The 21,735-nt window shown below is 48.3% G+C and overlaps 1 protein-coding gene across 1 annotated transcript in view; it reads left to right on the top strand.

Moving 5' to 3' along the window:
* The window catches only part of LOC142566044 (1-phosphatidylinositol 4,5-bisphosphate phosphodiesterase epsilon-1-like), a 305,298-nt gene that overhangs the window by 1,911 nt on the left and 281,652 nt on the right, over positions 1–21,735 (top strand). Inside the window, exons 2-3 of the mRNA XM_075676754.1 lie at positions 15,421–15,568; positions 18,077–18,323. Of these exons, the coding sequence (XP_075532869.1) occupies positions 15,421–15,568; positions 18,077–18,323 (395 nt within the window). The remainder of the gene's footprint in view (positions 1–15,420; positions 15,569–18,076; positions 18,324–21,735) is intronic.

Here is a 21,735-nt window from a genome sequence, read left to right as displayed (position 1 = left end):
CTTTTGATTATCACCACCGACGCATCGAAGAACGTGAACGAGGCAGAGAAAGGATGGATGGTGGCGTACTCCTACCTGCAAGGTTTGTTACAGGAGCACCACATTCTTGAATAAGGACGAACAGCGCATTCAGCCTGGTGTGCTGCCTGGTCTGCTTAAGCTGCATTCACATGACGGACCAAATTCCGCGGATGGGCATCAGGTGACTCAGTGCCGCCTAATCCCGCCGCACACAAGGACGACGCAGATAAGCTGCTGGAGACGCAATTCGTTGAGAATCAGCCACGTCTCCGCGCAATTTCGTTCATTGCATTTATCCATGGGGACCTACTCTCGGACGATCACTTTTGGCGAAACTACCCCTTTCGCATGACGTAGTGCTCAAACAGCCAATCAGCTCATCCGGTTTTTTCTCAACCAATCAATAAGCGTGTACTGAAAGTGATATTTCCGAAAGCTGACAGTCCGAGAATCTGTCCCCAGCATTATCGCTATCGTGAAACGCCGCGATTGAAGCACGTCACCAGCGTAAATCGTGCAGTCAGTGCCCGGGTCGCTGCCCTGTGATTTCTTAAGTGGCAGCACACAAAGCTAAATGCGATATACGTTCATACGCGGGAGGTTTCAGAGCCCTGCTATTGTGGTGCGCAAATGGTCATGTCCTGGGTTCTAGAGCGCAGTTCTTAGGCGCCCGTCCCTGCGTTGAGCGTGAGCGTCCCTCGGCGTAACCAAGCGAACGAGCACAGCGAAGGATGAAACAGCGAATGCCGAGAGCAGCGGCGGATCAATGCAGCGAGAGCGAAGAGAGCGAGAGGAGAAAAGCGGAAGAGGAGAGTATGGCGAAACGGTGAGGAGGAAAGCGGAGTGCCGCACGAGACGTGCTTCATGACGGCGACCAGGCATGCAGCGAGCGCGTCCACTGATACCATACATGGAAACAGACTGCTGGCGTGGGCTTCGGACCGACTGCGCATGCGCTACTTCGCCTGCGCCGCCGCCGCTAGAGAATGCGCTCCGCGCGAGCCACGCGTTCCGATGTTCACGCTTTCTTTCTGAACAATGAGCAACGCAACCGGCGGAAATGCTTCGTCTGCCGCTACTGGTAAACGAGCTGCCCGAACAGAGTCTCAGCGCCGCCGCCAAGAGGCCCGTGTCATTCAGAATCAAATTCTTTGCCACAATGTATCGCGAATTCAAAACACGTAAAAATATGCACTCAAAATTTGCATTAGGGAGTATCGTAATCGTCGGTGATTTTTTTCTTTCTTTCATATTTCGAATATTTTCCTTAAGACGCAGAAAAAATATTTCTTAACAAGTAGGAGGTTAGCAGCTGCTGCAGGAGGCATTTTAAAATACTCTACAACTTTCTCATTAGTAGTTTTGTCCTAAAGTTATTACTTTCGATGTTGGTTAATTAATCTTGACTAGTTATGCAATTAAGCAGAATACAGGAAAAAAGACATTCCAGGAGAACCTATTTCACGATGACTGTCGAGGGTAATGTGATTAGCATTGAAGCAACATGTAGACACAACGTATTGCCATCACCGAAACGCACCATGTATGAGGCGCGTACTACAGCGAAGCTCCTCTTTCGCGCTTCCCTCTAGCACCGACGCCGCCAACTTCACGAGTAGTCATTTGTGTGGTCTCTGAGATTGCACCGGTGGTGCGCCGGTGCCTATGAACCGTGTGATGCAGCCGGGCTCACCTCTCGCGCTTCCCTACGGACACGCTGATCCATCTAGGGGCGCCGCCGCGAAGCCTGCGCTTGGCCTCCGAAATGCATGGCGCGCCGGTGAGTGCGAACAATGAGAAACGCCCAAGAATGATAATCGTATTAAAACAGTATCAGTCGCTCCATACAATACCGACAACGTTCATTTGGTCGCGTTCGCCTAGAATGCTTCTGCACATTTTTAAACCTTGGCTAAAGTTAGCTGGGACACCCTGTATAATCTAAAAAATGGCGTAAATGGCGATTCTTGTGTGGAAGACAAATTGTCACGACGTACGCCAACTACCATGTGCAATTTATTAATGGAAAGCATTCGATTTTAAGCGTTGCCTGCCATCCCACAACCAACAGATCATAAAAGAAACCGAAAGCCAACCAACAACACAAAACAATACCGATCAAAGAAAGCAAACTGCGTATCTGATCATTCCCACGCAGAACAAGGATTCATATGAGGAGCGTAAATCAAAACAGTAATCTAATAACAATTCTATCTCAAGAAGTGACACGAAAGCACGTTGATGTACTTTACTCTTCGCCTAATGTGGAATGCTTCGATGGCCGCTTGCATTACGTTGTTTTTAGATTTTCTATGGCGTACATCCTGTCAGATAATGCTTCAGTACACATTATTTAAACGCTCCCAGTTTTTCCCCGTGGACGGCACGCACAACAAAATATAGTTGTTTGCTTTCCTAAATGTAAAGCGCCAGTTTCTTTCTTTTTTTTTCATCTGCTAGAGTGGTGGTATGCTTGTTGCAATTTCATTCCTAAAAACTTCAAGTCTGAATTAATTCAAGTCTAAGCAGGCGTGCGTACTCGACGATGCTAGTTCCTCTCTTCGTTCTTCTTAGGACTAGTATCCCATAGGTGGTGCAGTACTCCTCCGGCATGTACACATCGATAACCATCTGGACTAGCGCCTCTCGACCGCCATACCGTTGTCCATGCCGAAAGGCGAGTCTCTCCGTCTGCCTACCGTGTCGGAGGGACGAGAAGGGCGGCTGGAATGAAACGAACGGCGCAATAAAAAAAAAGAAAGAAAAGAAAAAAACGAGGAGCCCACGTGAGGCCGAGATTCGGGATTTCCCTGGCTCACCCGAGCGCACCCCGCTGTCCGGGCGCGTCTTTCGGCCGCAATTGTCTTCGCATCCATCAAAGGCCGCCCGCCGTCAGTCATACGTGACTCGGAGGGCGAGAGCGCGGGCGACCGAGCGTGAACCGAATGCCTTGCTCGTCGGACGCCGTTGTCATTGATCGTTTCGCGCCGAACCTGCGATGCCGGAGCGGCGGCGTCAAAGTTCTAACGTCGCGTTTCATTCGCGTACCAGCAGCAGCAGCCACCCAGGAGCGCCGACGTCCGACGACGGGGGTTGGGAGATTTATAGGAAGTAAAGAAAGCACCGAATTTGTCCGTTTTTTCTTGTTTTGAGATCGCTGAGCGAAATGAAATCAGCTGTGGGCACGTTCCTGAAACGAAATGAAGGGAGAAACAACCGGGGCCGTATATCACAGCGTAGACGGTCGCGCGCGCGCGCGTGCTTCGAAAATACGAAGGAAACCCGTCAAGCCGCCGAATTTCGCTGATATTGCCTTGCCTCCCATTTTCTTCGTTTTTCTCCCCGTACGATTGCGCTTGTTGACTCGCTTTCTCACGCTGCTTGTTCAGACTGCCAAGCACTTCGTTCAGCGGATCCCGTGTTTCCCAAGAAGAGCTAAATGTGTTTCTCCTCTTGTTTGCACAGCGTCCTCGGTGAACAGTTTAGTGGTCCATAAAAACTGGTTTCTTCCAACAAAGCTTGCAGGAAGCACACAAGTATCTTTGAATCAATCAATTGCACAAACTTGGTTGAGTTTTGTATGTTGAGTTTCAGCTCGGAAGGGGCGCTCCAACGCTACCCAACTGAGTACGCTGTTTCACCCCCTTCTCACAAGTTTTCCTCATTCAAGTACACAACTCCTATGAACGCGCTCAAATTTAACAACGAAGAGATAAGTTTTCGTTCTTCCCTGGAGGCATTGGCTCCTTCTAGGCTGAATTTTCGTCTGTTCCCTCCAAATATTATCGGTGATGAACGATGCGAAACTATAGCCATCTGTTATTACACAATAACGTCATCTTCGTGACCCGCCGTGGTTGCTCAGTGGCTATGGCGTTAGGCTGCTGAGCACGAGATCGCGGGATCGAATCCCGGCCACGGTGGCCGCATTTCGATGGGGGCGAAATGCGAAAACACCCGTGTACTTAGATTTAGGTGCACGTTAAAGAACCCCAGGTGGTCGAAATTTCCGGAGTCCTCCACTACGGCGTGCCTCATAATCAGAAAGTAGTTTTGGCACGTAAAACCCCATAATTTTTTTTCATCTTCGTGTATTCAAGAGTGGCGGCCAGGCGCATTGGCTCAGGGAGGGCACGGAAATTAGAAGATTTGTACTGTAGTCGCTAAAAAGTCATTAAGCAATAACACTTGTTTGGCGCTGCATGAACTAATTAAAGTACTTAGGTATTGCATTCAGTTGTTCAAGCTCAAGTTACCACTCAACAGCTCAGGCCCCATGGAATTCACAATATACCGCGAAACTTTTTTGGTTGTTTCTGTTGTTAGCTGTGGAGATTTTTTGAAAAATTGCCACGTGCGGATAGCGCAATACCGCTATTTTATCTGGATTACACGAATCGGTAAGCAATGTCCGCCTGACAAATCACAACCTGCGGGGTGAAGCGCAAGGGCTTAGAAATTCCTTGCCGTGGGCACTGTAACTGCCCGACTCGACGGTAAACTATTTTGTGACAGAAGAGCCAACAGACTTCTGCGATCATGAGAGAACTCACCTTAGCTTTTGCAGTCTGAAAAAAAGCATCACATTCAGCGTCACGTTGACGATGGCCGTGATACTGTAGATTGTCAAATATTTGATTAATGGGTGAAAAAATGGAGAGCCGCACAAGGCTTTGCCTTCCTACTAGTCGTAGGGTCAGGGAAGACGGGAAGCCAAAAAGAGAGGAGTCAAGACGGCTATGACAGAGCCGAGAGGGCTATATACAACATTTGCAGGAACGCTTGCTTATAACAGTTGAAACCTAGGCTAGTTAGTACCAATGCATGTATGCGTTAATAGCGCAACGAAGACGAAGACAGAAGATAATACGCTCGTCCTGTCGTATTCCCTTCTGCCTTCGCCTTCCTTGCGCTATTTAAGCAAACAGTAATTTATAACCTAGCTGTATGAGTACGGGTTGTATAGAAGTTTAATCGTAATTCTGCTACCTGTTCATTGCTTGGGAATGGGGGTGATGAGAACCACCATACTCCTCCTCCGGAGTTTCTAAGCATTAGACAAATAGTATATAAGGCCCACGGTAAGGATCCGAGCGAGATTTCGCGGCAGGTTCGGTGGACCGTGCATTTTTGACAAAGGGTGTGCACGTACCTCCACGCGGGATATGCAGACACACCTAGCTAGCGCGCCGACAATTCAGCCGCCAAAGGTGCCTATCAAGTTGTTCTAAAGGCCCTAGTCCTATAAGGCACTATCGCGCAAGAATAAGAGGAGCACCACTGTATCCCACCAAAGGCTCTCAGCGTCGCTCCAGGCTCGCAAGATATTTTGATCTGAACGCGGGCAAAGGTTCAAGTGAGGCAAAATCGGGTCGAGCCTGTTGGCCTTTATGCCATTCGGGAGTTTTACCAGAGGGCTTGCGTATGCAAACCGCTTGTGTGCAAGCGAGAGTTCGGGTTCTGGGGTACGCAAGCCGCATGCATCTCCTGAACTTATCTGGACAGCCGCAGAGAACGCGCCGAATTGAATCCGGTATCCTGCATGTCTATTAGAGTTTGGCTTGGGACCCGCAGCGGTGGCGTAGTGGCTGTGGCATTGCGCTGCTAAGCCCGAAGGTGCATAATCGAACCGCGGCCGCCGCTTCCGCGTTTCGATGGGGGGCGAAATGCAAAAATGCCGTGTACCGTGCATTAGGTGCACGTTACACCTAATGAACCTACTGAACCCCAGGTGGTCGAAATTAATCCAGAGTCCCCCACTACGGCGTGCCTCATAATCATATCGTGGTTTCGGCGCGTAAGATCAATAGAATATATTTTTTAAGGATTGGCTGGTCTTGGCGGCTTACCTTGTATAAATACTGGCGCCTAAACAAAATTGGAAATCCCAATTCGTGCAAAAAGAAAAATTCGAGGTATCACATTGTTTTGCCTAGATGTCCGAGTTCTAGGCCTCGACGCGTACGCTGAACCGACGATCCTGACAAATGGTAAAAATTAACTCAGTATAATATGGAGGCTCTGGGAAGAGAAATGTGCTTTCATACCACCCCATGTAACGCCCTGTGGTGTGCCCGCTGGCTCATAGCCTTGATCGCAGAGGGCCAGGCGGTGGCTAACTACATCAATTCGTAGCGTTCTTCCGGATTTTCTTTTGTTTTCTTTTTGTTGCTTTTTCCTTTCTTTTTTATCGTGTATAGTTCATCAGGGCCTACACGCAAATTAATCAAATAAACGTGCGCTGCTCCAAGGATGTGGGCAAGTTTATTTAGAGAATCTGTGAGGGATGATCACAGAGCCCAGCAGCTCATAAAGGTTACATGGCGAGACCAGCGTTGACCAGAAGACACTATGCAGTAGTACTAAAATACGCTCCCGCCGTCTATAGAGGCTATGAAAATGTCATTATACGTTTTTAACGATAACAGACGCACGTCTGCCTCAACGTTTGCATTTTTAGCCAGATACGCTCAGCCAAGCTCTTCACATGGTCATTCACGCTGCGAGGAACACATGCGCTCCTACGTTCTAGCACGCCGGTGACCAATCGGGTCAGGAGCTGCACATGTGCCTAAAGATAAGCGGTGAACTGGCTGACACAAAATCGGGGCAGCATGTGCGACTGAAGATTGTTCCTTGCACTCGCTAGGCTCTTTGTTATGGCACTGCTGTTGGCACGCGAACTTTTCCGCACTGTTTGCTCATATTAAAACGAAAGGTGGTCTATAAAAAGCATACAGACGCGTCCGTGTGGCTTGCGAATGGCCTGACAAGAGGTCTGTGATCTCGTTTCCAAGTACACTGGTATGGCCGGACGAGCAGTCGCCTTTATTTGTGCTTGTGTACCCACTTGAGCTTGTGTACCTCATAGGCTGTTTTCAACGTGGAAAGGACGCGCTTAGCTACAACTTGGGCTTCTGTTGGATCTTTCTAAGAATACCCCTGTCACACGGGCACCCGCGCACTCCATTTAACTCCTTCGAATTTACGTCAAAGGGCTTGCGCTCCGTGTCACACGGTCTCCCTTGCGCCAATGGAGTGAAATGGAGATTTTGGGCGAAGTGAGTTCGGCTATGACAATTACGGCAGGATGATGCGCTCTCGTTCCCAAATAGCTACAGCTGCGAAGAAAACCACGCTCATAATAGCGTCGTAACTGGCTCACTTACAAACTTTAGCATTATTATTACTTTTTTGCCTTGGGTGTACGCCACATAATGGGAGTCTTTAATTTGTTTTGAAGGACATCAGCGCCTGCACCCTCTACACCAATGCTTTGCCATGCCGCAGCATGGAGAAATGTCGTTCCGCCATTTCGTTTGTTTATCCGCTTCGTCACTCATCTGGAAACAGGTGAGCTCACAGCAAACACACGCACGCGCACGATAGCACAGCGCAGAATCACAACTCGAAGCGCACCGGTCGAACAACGTGACCCACGAGCCCACGCTGTCCACGCCATGGAGGCAGGAAAAAGAGGAGGGAGCATCGCGCAACGCGACTGAAGCCAAACCTGGTGGCCCAACACGTGATCGCACGCCAAAGTGCGCGTTTGGTTTTAGTGTTCCCGCTCTGCAGGCAGAGCCGCGGCAGGGCAGCCGAACAAGCGAGCACTGAATAAAAATTATTGGCAAAGCTACTGGAAACCAAACGTCTCAGCAAATCTCGATTCTTGCTCCGTGATCCAGACGTAAGAGGTCACGTGTTAGGCCACCACTGAGTAAATGTATGGGCTTCACGGAGCCTTCGCTTGCTAAGGCTGGCTGTGTGGCGTAATGCTCTCTCCTAACGTTTCTCCACGAGACGGTCATTTGAGGAATCGCCCGACGTTTGTGCGCAGGCGAGAGTATGAACGGGTGGCAGAGGGAAAATATACTTTGGTCCTTGAATATCTGACTTTGTCTGGGGACTACGTAGGAGAAGTTTCTGTGCTCGTATTGTATTCGTTTGTCCCCTAGGCACGCCGGCATTGCGGAGTGGGGTCGAGTTTTTTCACGCTCCGACGCTGGCTGTCCGTGCACATGCAGTGAGGCAGTGGGCACGGACGCCCCATTTGGTGATCGCTGTGTCTAAAGGTACGTCGGACAGACTTTGTTGCGCCTGCGGCGCTGGTGATGAGTCAATCATGCCGCATTAAACCTCTTTTGCCCCCTTAATTACGGCGCTCTACCTTAAAAAAAAAAAAACACTGATTTTCCTAGGGGAGCAGTAGGGGCCGTAGTAGAGGCCCGGCCTGCTCTCCTGGTGCAGTATCTTCGCTCTTGGCAGGCTTTTCGTATGCTGCTGTCCGCGACTTTTCAGGAGCATTTTTGAGTGGTCCGCTTTGAGTGAAATAAACGCACAGTGCCTTAGCAACCACGGTTGAACGCCACTGCCTAAGGTAACGCCGTGAGGATTATTGGTCTTGCGTCTCGCCCACATTAGGCTAGCTTAAGTTTACGTTAGGTTTAGGTTACCTTAGGTTAGGTTAGCGTAAAAGCGTTACGATGGCGCGGCGTACTCTCACAGCGATTACACCGTGACGATTATTGTCCTTTCGTCTCGGCCACGTTTGGTTAGGTTAATGTTAGATTAGGTTAACATTAGGTTAGGTTGGGTTAGGTTAGTGTAAGAGGCGTTAGGGCAGTGTGGCGTATTCTCATAGCGGTTGCAGGGGTGTCGAGCGTCACCGGTGGACTTTCAGCCCTTTGCGTTCAACCGCGGGACCCGGCCTCTATACTACGATCCCTACTGCTCCCACGGAAACATCTCTGGTGTTATTTTCAAGGTACAATGCCGTAAGGCGCGAGAAAGCTATGATCCGGCACGACTGACTTAGCACGAGCGCCATAGGTGCGAGACAGTCTGTCCGCCACAGCGGTATTTCACCTCACGCTCGAACACATGCTCCGGTCTTGCGAAAGAATTGAAGACTCGGCGATCAAGGACGCTTCCAGGTGGGAGGCTGCACTTGGCAGCTGTGACCTGGATGAACAATTGTGGGCTGTCCAGCAGGCTCACGACGTGGCCGTTAGGCTTGGCCTTTCGGTCCCGACGTGGGAGCGGCCCGCTTAGTGGTTAATTATCACTACTTGCAGGACGAAATAAAGCTTTCCATCCATCCCTCCATCCCCTCACCGGCAGCCAGCGTCCGAGCGTAAACAAATTCGAACCCACCCCGCAATGCCGGCACGCCTAAGGACAAACGCATGCAACACGCGCTAAGAAACCTCCTCCGTAGTGCCTAGGCAGAGTGATATGGTCAAGCAGCAAAAGCCCCCAGATTTTCTCTCTTACTCGCGCCTGCGCACACACATCGGGCGATCCCTCAAATGACCGCCTCGTAACGTTAGGCTACGTTAACATTAGGTTAGGTCAGGTACTTTTTCCTTCCTCCATGGCCCACGAAAGCAAGAGCGCAGTGTGGCCAGCATCGCTTTCAACTTCGCTATGCTTGGATAGCTGAAGTCTTGCGGTAACATATACAGCAAACCTTCCCGCTGTGATTTTATTGGATTGCATACTACGTTAAAAAAAAGGGGGGGGGGGAAGAAGGCTGCCTATAGATTACTTTAACGGCGACTGTATACACGAGAGCAGCTGCACGCGGAAGTAAGCGAGCATCGCCGTTTCTGTCCCACGCGGCGCCCGTCGAAAGCTCGCACCGTGCTGTGTAGCACGGCCTCAACCCGACTGCCGTAAATCTCCATTAGAGAATTTCATGCTCAACGGAGTTCGCGAGTGCCCGTGTGACATGGGTATAAGTGTGATTACTTAAATGTGCCCATCTTATTTGAAGGCATGCGACACAACAAATGCAGTATGTCTCTTATAGCAGATGGCGAATTTGACCGAGATGTCCGCTCGGCCTGGCGCTATTAGAGTTGTCGGACGATTTCGCCGCTGCCACCAGTTGAAGGGGTTGTAGGTCGTAGAGAGGAACTTGGGAGGAACTAGGCGTACAGGGTTTATTTACAGTATTTACATTTTAAACAAGAGATACATTCAACAGTCTAGCGTGGCTCCCAAATGGAGCACGCAAGACGAGCATACAGCATGCGAGCACGAAGCTCCAAACACGCAGCACAGAGCACGATGACGAGCACGCAGCTCACGAGCACGATCACAGAGCACATTGACGAGCACACACTAGCACTGACAAACAGCCGCTTATAAACACTCCGTGCTCCCTAGATCCCTAGGTGAGTGGAAACGGCAGTTCACCGCCGATTCGCAGCGTCAAACGTCAACGCAGTCGACCCGCCAGTTGTCCATTATCTTGAGTCTTGAAAGGCGCGTCGGTTCCCCGAGCTGACCCCCGCAGCGCGGCCATCGGCTGCCCATTGTCCTGCGCCTCTAAATTCCAGCTGCCTTTCTCCTGTAGTCGCCACGAGTGTCAGCAGACTGTGACGAATCCTGCGGCCCACGTACCGCAAAGCACCCTTTTGTTGGGGAAGGTCTTCTTGCTGCCGAGAGAGACCATGAAGACATGGCAAATCAACCAACAATACGTTGGGCGCCAAACGCGGCCCGCCCTGCTGCCGTCACCGATTCTCCGAACGAGGCGCATGGTGGATTAACGCTGCCGTAATCCGCAGTTCTCTGAAGGAAGTTCATGGTTGGTTAGCGCTGTCGTCCTCGCTGGTTCTCTGAAGGACGCTACCACCGCGGGTCGGTCGAAGCACGTGCAGCGGGCTGAAATAGCTTTGCGGAGCAGTACCCTTGCAGGCCGATCCTAACAGCGCACGAACGCGCGGTCTTGCACACACACGCGCGCGCACCTGTATATCTTCGCAAAGAGGAGATGCTTTGCGAAAAGCAATGCTATGCGGAAGCAATAACATTAAAACGCCAAACTCCTGCTTTATTAGACACGAATCGGGTCACTCTTTCCGTTTTTTTCGGCATCGTTATGCGCCATAGGCTGCACACATGCGGCCGATGCGTCACCCTGCTCAAGACTGCGTTGCATGGCATTCTCCTAGAATGTTACATATCACTTTCTCAAATTACTGTTTGCTCCGTTCTCAACCATAGCTAGCATTGAAGGAGCGCCCTTAATGAGTTGAATTCTTTGACATTGCCGTACGCATAGGTGTACGTATATTAGTTTTCCAGTTGAGCGTTGCGTCTACTAGAAATCTCATTTTAACAAATCGCTTTCCTTCTTGCTTTCTGTCCTCACATATAATGCAGCAACGTTGTGTCGACTGAGCAGAGCAGATGTTATTACTTTTACTGCATCGCTGCAGTGTTTAATTTTGCTTGAGTTATATATACAATGGCGGTAGTTCCCAACATATTATCTACGCTTTGCTGTATCGTCCTTGTTTTTCTCATGCCCATGCTTTCGGGCCATAAATTGGTTGACGTATAACCGTGATCAGACACCATGTATGTGCTTCTTTCCTTCTCTGTAACATAGGTTGCATTCCCGTCTTGACTTATGCATGCGGTCGCTTCTTGGGCACCTCCGAACTTACCGATAGTCTTCTCTAACGTTTTTTTTTTTTTCTGAGACATACCGAATTTATTATTCGTATATTTGAACTTATACAATTCTTTCTTGCACTTTTTAAAAATTTTCTTTCATAATTCGTGTGACTTGCGTGTGTGTTTTGTTCCTTACTTGCCTTGCTTTATTTCCGTCTTTGGGGCCTGTCATCTTGCCTGTTTCTTTTCTTGTTTACTTCCCTTCTCCTTATCTTCAACTTCCTTTTCTGTGCCCTCCTCTCCTAAGGCGCAGACAGGCTTTGTGCTCCTCTCAGTTCCCTCTCTATGCATTGTGTACCTGTTTTCATATCAAATAATATGAAATAATAATACGCGTGGCCCTCCACTGGCGTGAATGTTTTCGGCTGGTTGTCAAAAAGCGGGGAGAAGTCTGTTGCTATGTAGGGCTGTAAAAGAGTCCACAGATTACCACTGGAACCACACTATACTGCTTGTCATGCCCAAGCATTTCGCTAAACACGCATTTTAAGGGAACGGAATTTGAAATAGGCCCCATACATATATTTACCCCGAATCGACAAGACGAGCGGCATATAGAACAAACCGGCCCGGCAGTGTCCTCACACAGATGTATTTGTACGGCCACTCATTATTGCCGACACTGACAGTAGGGATTCATTCTGTCTATGTCCTCTCAACACTTGGGTTTGCGACACAGTTCGTACTATGCGCTACCCAGCGTGTAGATGCCAATTCCATGTTCAGTTACCATACTGCTATTCCGCCTTCCGTACCCATGCCGACCGGAAACATCTTTTTCTTTTTATTGAAATGAAAATAAGAGAAAGAGACGTAGTCACCTTATAATGGTGACGGCTACTCCTTTTCTCGTAGCGGCAGCAACAATATAAAAAATATATAAAAAAATGAACACAAACCTCTTCATACGGTCAGAAATCCACAGCACAGTCCTATACGCCCATGAACATAACAGTATAAAAGTCAAATGCAAGTTGCACCACAATGAGTTCGTAAAGAAAAGTCACAAACACACACAAACGGCCGTGATGTAGACTTCGATGAGCATATAAACAGATGAGATGAGATGAGAATTACAGTGTTGAAACAATTCACGCACAAAAACGTAACATACAAGTACTAATAATTACAAACAATACAAGAACGTTACAGTGACATCGTGCGATTATTCAGTGCAATACCTAGTATTTGTTAATAATGCCGGTGTCTTCATAAAAATGTTCAAGCGCGTTCAATGCTTTTCGCTGTGCTATTTTCGATAGCCATGGGCCCAGCAATTTTGCGAGTGAGAAAGGCCGATGAGGATCAATCGAGTGTAGCTCTTGTTCTAGCTGCCGTCTTTGCATGTCGTATATGGGGCATTCGAGGAGTAGATGGCGGACATCCTCATCGTCGTGGCCACATGAGCAAGCCGGGGAAGGAGCCTGTTTGATTCGATGTAGGAAATGTCTGGTGTGTGCTGTCCCAAGGCGCAGTCGATGAATTTATGTCTCGGTACTTTTAGAAAGTTGTACATTCAGCTGGTATTTGAGTTCAGGGTCTACTTCGTAAGGGATTGATTCCTTAGTGTTTTCATTAAACCGTGTTTACATAAACAAATCTTTCTTTAATACTCTCAATATCCGTTTTATGTCCATTGGTGATAAAGGAATGAGCTGAACTTATGCATCTTTATGGGCCGATTTTGCCATTGAGTCCGCTAGTTCGTTTCCTGTTATACCAGCATGGCCGGGGACCCACTGTAATATCACTTCATGTTTCCTTTCATTAGCCTGAATTAAACTGTTCAGTACTGCGTATGTTATTCGTGCGTGAGGTTGGCCGTCAACAATATCTTCAAGACATGCTAAAGCCGATAAGGAGTCCGTGCAAATTACCCACTTTGTTGGTGTCTCATATCTTTTAATAAAATGAGTGGCTTGGAGAATGGCCACTAATTCCGCTGTTGTTGGTAACGACGTGCGTCCCAGTCGACAAGCGTACTCTACCCCTAAGGATGGTATAACAAAAGCTGCAGTCGCACTTTCTTTGATTACAGACCCGTCCGTGTACACGTGAATAGATTCCTGGTACTTGTCAAATAGGTGATGTAACGCTAATTGTTTTGCTGCTAATGTGGGAACGTCGCTTTTATTTTTAAGCCCTTCGATTGACGTTTCTATTTTCGGCGCTTGCAGAAGCCATGGTGGGTAGCAGAGGTCTGATTGCCAAAAAAGTGATCGTGGGAGTCGTGATTTGTGCTCTTGAAACAAGGCGTGTAACTGTGCACCCGGACGGTTCTCTATCAGAGAGAAAAGGGGATGTGCAGAATGCTGAGTAGAAATTCTGAAGAGATGTCGGCATGTTTCCAGGCTGCGAATCACCGTGAAATGCGGTTCCCGCGCTTCTGCAATAGTGAGGTGACTGGACGTAGCTTGCGGGACTCCTAGGCACACTCGTAAACTCCGAGCCTGTAATAGTTGTAGCCGATGGAGGGACGTCGCAGATAATTTATGCAATATAGGGGCGGAGTAAGGAATTCTCTGACGCACAAGTGCTGAGTGGACGTGGAGTAGGGATGCAGTTGTTCCACCCCACTTCGTGCCTGAGATTCTGCGGAGAACATTTATGACACAACTAATTTGGTACTCCAGGGCGGTCAAATGATGAGTCCATCGAAGCTGGTGGTCTAAAATCACGCCGAGAAAACGATGTTTCCGAACCAGTTCGATCTCATGGCCATCTGTTGAAAGACCAAAATTTCTAACCTTCTTTCTTGTGAAAGGCAGAACCGCTGATTTGGCATAAGATATTTTCATGCCCCGTTCTCTTCAATAGTCACCTATTGCGTTCAAAGCTTCCTAGAGCCGATGCTTGACAATGTCTAGAGACTCGTTCGATGTCCATATGCAAATGTCATCAGCATACATAGATATGTTTATGTCTGCTGGAAGTACTGCTGGTAAACCTGCTATTACCGCATTGAAGAGAAGTGGACTTAATACACTTCCTTGCGGAACTCCTTTGTTTACGGTGTATGCGTCACTTTGGCCGTCATTTGCATTTATATATATTTCTGTCTTTCAAGAAGTTAGCTATCCATTTGAGCACTCAGCCATGCACTCCGAGAGTTGAGAGTCCAAGCAGAACGTGAAGGTCGCTGACCGAGTCAAAGGCCTTCTCAATATCAATAAACACATTAACAGCAATGTTTCCACAGCTAATCTCGTGGTCAACAAACGTTACCAAGTCAAAGATGCAGTCCATTGTACATCTGCGTTTTCTGAAGCCAGCCATTTGATCTGGTAGACAACGGCTGGATTCTATCCACCATTTCAGTCTAATATCCATCATCTTTTCAATCACCTTTGAAACACAGCTGGTTAAACTAACAGGACGGAAGGAGTCAAGAGATAGTGGCGTTTTGCCAGGTTTTAGCATCTTCTTTCGCGTGACGCGTTTGCGTGTATTGTTGTGTACGGGCTGTTGTCTTGTTAAGTCACAAAAACACATGAAAGAGCACTTTTTAATATCACTGACCGCTTTAGAAAGCGGTAGGATGTTGCTGCACGAAACAGGTGAAAGGAATAAATATTCCTGTCTGCGAACGTAAGCGCTTCGAACTGTGTGTTTGTCAGGGCCTAGACACGCAAAGGCACTCTTTCGTTAGAACTGCGTCATTGCCCAGCGGCTGTTCTCACTTGACTCACTAGTTCGGGCTCCGATGTTGGGCTTCTTGCGACTTGCGGCTTCTTACCAAGCGCTCATATAGCGGTACTGTTGCGCTGCCTTCTCACGATGAATATTTTTCTCGATTGTTGTTGTTGTGGTGGTGGTGGTTGTTGTTGTTGTTGTTGTTGTTGTTGTTGTGGTGGTGGTGGTGGTGGTGGTGGTTGTTGTGGTTGTTGTTGTATCCTTGCTTCATCGCTGTTCGGGTGGTCTTTGCAGGTGGCGCCATTGCAGCTACCACTGCCTGCAGATTCTGAGTGCCCGGGCCGTCCTCTTCATGAGCCAAAACACCGACGTCCAGAACAAACTGGTAGAGGAAGCCCACCTCAAGATACTGGTGAACGCGTTGGATTCGACACACGACCCCGTAAGTATTAGGGCTGACATTTGTATGCACGAAACCCCTGCGGACTCTTTCTCACCCAATTACTGTGAAATTCGCTCACAGACCATGCCAGACATCTGCATGTTCATAAAGCATTCGGACAGCGTGGGCTTTTCTGGCACGCTTATATCCTGCCGGATATATCCTTGAACACCCGCAGATTAAAGCATACCGACTTGCCCCAAGAAGGTACCGCCACGTACAACTTACAAGCGTATATAATTTCAAATGCAATAAATAATTTTAGAATATTATGTGGCGTCTTGACAATCATCACTACAAATTCTTTATTTCTTCTTTATTTTCCTCTATTTTTTTTTCAAGAAAAGCAGCTTCCTTTCTAGACCCGTCACGGTGTCTCAGTGGCTATCACACTGTCAGAAAAAGTTTGCACTCTTTGGGGCTTATCTGGTCCCCAAACAAAAATAATCGACATACATAGTGCGTGCCTTTCTTTTATCTAATGCTGGGCGTCCCGTACTTCCAGGTCACGGATGGCATACGCGTTATCAGCGTGGCATAGCATTCTTGACAGGAGAATAGCGAGCGCAGAGTTTTCAAGTAAGCAAACTCAAGCAAGATAGATAAAGATTATTGTTTGAGGACCAGATAGGCCCCAAAGGGTGTAAACTTCTTTTTTTAGTGTATAGGGCATTCTGCGGCTGGGCACGATGTCGGGGGTTCAATTGCCAGCTGCATTTTCATGAAGGCCAAATGCAAAAAAAAAAAGGCTTGTGCACTTAGATGTAGACGCACATAAAACAGCCTCCAGGTAGTCAAAAGTAATCCGGAGTCCTCCACTATGGCGTCAATCAAAGCTCAATGTGCAGCATTGGAATATTAAATCTTAATATTTAATTACCTTCCTTTCATGGCCCTCCAATCAATCGCGTTTGCGATTGACCTTGCTTGTCCAGGTACTCGGTGCATCAGCAACCAGCACATTTAACGCTACATAAAGGCATGGTTACTTGCAGCTATAAAAAAAGAAGCAAAGAAAACATCGTTTCACCTGAATAGCTAATCGCACAGGTACACGAAGTCGAGACTTGCAGAGGAGACCACCAGTCGTTTATTACCTGCTTCTTGGCCGATCCACCGTAGTTAATTTCAATTGCTTGTGAACAGGAACACGAAGCAGCTATCGCACCCCTGCTTTTCTTTCTTTTTTTTTGTTTGCTTCTTACTCCGCGTTCGAAATACCATGTGAAGTTCAAACTGTAGAAGTGTGTCGAAATCCGCGCGATCTGATTTCACCTTTGTTCGGAAAAAACATAGCTCCTGGGAACATAGTTCCTGCCCCTACTTGGACTCGGTCAGCGGCTTCCGCGGGTCCCCGATAGGGGCCCCCGCTGAAGCTCCTCAGGATCAAATAAAGCTCACTGTCTGTCTGTCTGTCTGTCTGTCTGTCTGTCTGTCTGTCTGTCTGTCTGTCTGTCTGTCTGTCTGTCCGTCCGTCCGTCCGTCCGTCCGTCCTGGGAAGTTGCCCAGTGTTGGTTGTATAGTTCACGTGCTCAAATTTTGCCTCGTTCGACGGGCGTACCTCTAAAGCACAGCTGAATAAAAACGCCATATCGGAAACGTACAGAATAAAGCCACGTCTGTTCCCAGAAGCCTATCGCGAAACAAGTCGGCGAAGGTTTTCACAGATTGCGGTTGCGCAAGGCGGTTTCAAACTCGTTCCGCAGCTAGTACAAATGGGAGTTTGCGATTGGGAAAACGTGTGCGCGTTTCTTCCTGCACCAGGGAATTATTTTCTCGTAACGTTGCCGCACAGCTCACTGATTGGCCGCCTGTGGTTATCTGTGTCGCTACTGGCGTCATTGTGGAAATTTCGAATCTTCGGGCGACGTAGCTTAATAACTACATTCAATGGCCTGAATCCACTTGTAGGTGAAGCAAATAGGTGCAAATATGGCCGCGTGACAATTTCATGTTTAAAGAACCTAAAGCATATGTATTGTAGTGTAAAGTGTCAAACTCGTTGAGGCGGCCGTATACAGAAAGACGATATCGTCATGTCTGTCAATGTTGCCCTGAAATATGTCTCTGTTTAAAAAAAACGTGCATTCGTTAATAATACCTCAGGCGAAAATTAGTTTTATCGACCAAAGCATTCATTCCCGAAATGATTCAGCCACATAATTTTGCTCATTCCTCAGTCACTCAAGGAGTCAGACCAAACAATTAAACCAGAAATTAGGCACCGAGACCCGTATTCACAAAAATATGTTACGCTACAATTGTCTGTCAGAGAAAATTTCAGCCAGTCTTGGTTGGTGCTGGACATATCATTAGCGAAGGCGGCCGGCCAGGGGCAAAGAGCATTTGCGATTGAAAAACTCCGTCAATTCAGCCCCGGTTACTATGGCACACATTAGCGTAGCCATTCCGTCGACCGGTCGCTCAGCCGGACGCTGGCGAGATCGCACGAAGGCTGGGCGGCCGCTGTAGCGGTGCATTCATATGGTTACTGGTGGCTGTGCGCAGCAACTGCTGTGCCTGGTGCTACAAATCGTGGCGACCCTGGCGCTGGTTCCCGACCACCACGCGGCGCTCATGGACGCCGAGCTGCCGGACAGCCTGACGCAGCTGGTCCTCCCATCGGACGAGTGGTACTACACCAACCACAGCACCAAATACGCGCGCTACGTGAAGCATCATGCCGCCAGAGTGCTCGTCTATCTGGGCATGGAACAGCGCCTCCGCAACAAGGTCTATCTCTTCGACCTCATCGGTGAGTTCGCGAAACGCGCGCACAGAGTATAGATAGGAAGTGGCGCTTATAACCAACCCAGGTGCTCGAAATTAACCCGGAGCTCCTCGCCTCAGCGTCTTTCATAGCCCGTGTGTTGCTCTGGAACGAGATCTTCGCGAATCCACCCTCTTACTCACGTTTGTATTGATTGTCGGGGTTGCATTGTTTTTCAGGCAGAACTGCAGCTCGCTGGCCGTATCTTCACTTCTAAAGATATATAGTATAGTCTCTTGTATACCCCCAAGCCCACTCATTTTTTTTGTTGTTGTTGCTCAGTGTCTCTAATCTTAACCTGCTTTTTTTAAATAGCCTGTGGCAGAGTAGCACAAAAAATAGATTACTCGGGGAGAATGGCATAAATTTAAAAAATCATAGTAAATCATTAACTGCTCACTTTGCGTCGCATGCTACGAACTAACGAATTGAAGCCGCTGAGCGAACAAGGTACGTCCACTTGGAACAAATTTACAAGCTCTCACTTGTTTTGAGGTAATCATCTTAAGTGTATTCCGAACTGAATGGGTATTCACCTGCTCTCATTTCGCGTGGAATTGACATACCCATCCAAAGCTCGCACGAACGTCAGACTGCGCAATCAAGGTATAGGTGCTATCGCGAGCAATAAGAGCGAGGGCACGCGGACGCGTGGCAAGTATCCTCGAATCCAAGTTGGATACGCGCCATCGAAAACAGAGGGCAAAGGGGTGGCGTTCTTCCGCTAACTGCTGGCACTGCCTGCACGGCCTGCGTTCGTCGAAAACGGCAGCTTAACGGCATTTCACTAGCTGCCGACAGCCGATAAGACGGTTATGTGTCGCAGCGACTTACAGTGAGTAATTTGTTTTCTTTCATGTTTTTCTAATTTTTTTTTGTAAAACTGTTTGACGGTACGTTTAGATCTTGACTCGTACCTTAAATCGATTCTTTTATATTATTCGACGCGACGAATTGCCAGTGGCACCTTGAACAGCGGTGCGGCGGCGTTGGAGCCAATGACGACGGAGGAATACAATAAAAAATGAAAATGATGGCATAACTGTCGCTTGTGTGAATTTGTTTTTTCCATGCGACAAACGCTAAGTTCGTTCAGAAGCACTTATATAGAACACTACAGTGAACAACGCACAAGAGTCAACTGTGATTCTGTAACATGACGATGTCTCGAGTGCCTCTTAAACAGCGTGAAGATATCACAGAAATGTGTAAACGAGGTTATACGCAGCGCAATATTACTCTAGTGCCAAGCCGCCCATTAAAGACCGCCAGCTTGTCCAGGCTTACCGAGAGGAAGGACGCATAAACTAGGCACCGCACAGTCTATGCATCAACTTCGAATCAACTTCGAATGACCTTTGCGTTGTTGCTGCAGTGAATGAGAAGCCATTTCAAAGTGTAAAAGACGCGCGAAGTGCTCTTGGCCTGGACAGTGTGAGCAATAATGAGGTACGGCGAAGGCTCAGGGAAGCAGGATTGCGAAGGTCTGGTCGCCGTTCAGAAACCTCTTCTCACAGCAGTCAACAAAGCAGCTCCCCTGAGGTTTGCTATACTGAATACCGCAGCTGGAGCGAGGAGGAGTGGAAGTATGTGGTTTTCTCAGATGAGTCTACATTTTCGAGCCACTGAGACCAACAAAAAGAGTGTGGCTGACAGAAATCAGACGCTTTAGTCAGTAGAATATCCAGGAGGTGGACGCCAGTGGATGAACGTCTGTGAACGTGCGGGGGGGGCGATTTCACAAAACGGCCTCGGTCCACTAGTAAGAATTGATGGGAGGTTGACCTGTGCTGCCTATTGCACATTAGTCGAACAGCAGATGATCGCCCACGTGTTGAATGGACCGCATCCAGGTGCGTATTATTTTTTCCCACAGAACTTCTCTCCCGTTCACACTGCGAATAACGTGCGTGGCACGCCTTTTGGATGAGCGAGGAATAATGCAACTTCAAGGGTGTGCGAAGAGCGCTGATGTCAACATTACAGAGCATGCTTGGGGCCGTTTGAAAGTGAACCTTTGAAAGCTGTCCCTAACTTTGCGACCTCCGAACAACTGTGGCAAGCAATAGAAGAGTTGAAGCGCCTTCAGCGGCGTGACACCGGCTTCACCGAGGCTCCCTATACGGGTCTCAGCCTCAGAGACTAGAGCCTGTCATTCAAGCCGGCGGTTGCATGACGACTTATAAAGTCACAAAATGGACAAACGAGAAAAACGAGCGCACGCTGGGGCGATGCTGCTGCCCTATTTTATGTGCTTTTAATATATATATATATATATATATATATATATATATATATTTCTTTCTGCTTTAGAAGATTTACGGTACAGCAAAACCTCAGTACCAGAACTCCATAGTGGGCTTTGTCAGGTAATGCGTAAGCATTATTTCCATTCAGTCATCTTGTATTCATGCAGCGAATCATCGATTGAGTTCCCTAGTTACGCACACCGCGCCTCACTGGCTCAAGGATGACGCTACGCAGTGTGCTGCAAGTATTGCAGCGACCTGTTGCAAGTACCTAATTTGTTGTACCTGTTGCAAGTACCTAATTTGCAAGTACCTGTTGCAAGTACCTAACATAGTACGATGTTGACAACCTAGTATTTTTAATGCCAGCAACGTTCTGTCATTAAATAGTACGTTATGAAGCGTTGTTTATTAAAAGCACAAATGGACCATTAGGCGCGAACAAGTAGTTTCTTCGCAACCATGACTTTTCAAAGATTGCGAATGGTCACTATATCGCCTGTAAACATGGTTACTTGAGCGACGTAGCCCGCTCCGCTACACAAGTTCTCATTTCATTACGATAGCAATTATATGGACCCTCAAGGCGTATTTCTGCCATCACCGTCGGCGTCGCCGTGATGTTCTCTATGAAGTCCAAGGGCGACAACATCGTAGCTGCGCGCCGTATTCTGTGTGTGCGAGTGAAAGTGTGCGACGACGAGCCGACGATGAAGGCTCAATCTCGCGCACGCAAGGGAGGAAAGCGGGGAGGAAGCGCGCCGTCTTCCGTCGCGCGTGAGGCACCGCGGGTAACGGAGGGAGGGCACGTCGGCGTTCTACTCAGGCGGCGGCTGCGCATGGCACGGCCGCGTGGGCCCTCTCTCGAAAGCCATCTGCGACGGGGAAAGAGTGCGCCGAGTGCTGATAGCTTCGTGTGCGCTGTGTTCTCGCCGCTTCGTTCGCGTGGAAGCGAGAGGCAGCACGAAGGTCAATTCGCTCGCTGCTGCTGCCGTGCTTTCTCACTCCAGCGTTTTGACAGCTAGTGTGCGCGTTCATCGAGTGAGATGTGTCCATGTTTACTTGTGCGCGTGTCACACCTTGCTTGTTAATTTAGTTAGTAAGCGAATGCTTACAAGTTTATATGGCCGATAAATCTACTAACCTTA

The sequence above is a fragment of the Dermacentor variabilis genome, unplaced genomic scaffold, assembly GCF_050947875.1.
Source record: "Dermacentor variabilis isolate Ectoservices unplaced genomic scaffold, ASM5094787v1 scaffold_12, whole genome shotgun sequence".
Lineage (NCBI taxonomy): Eukaryota > Metazoa > Arthropoda > Arachnida > Ixodida > Ixodidae > Dermacentor > Dermacentor variabilis.
The sequence above is the reverse complement of the archived record's forward strand: the minus strand, read 5'-3'. Positions and strand labels throughout refer to the sequence as shown.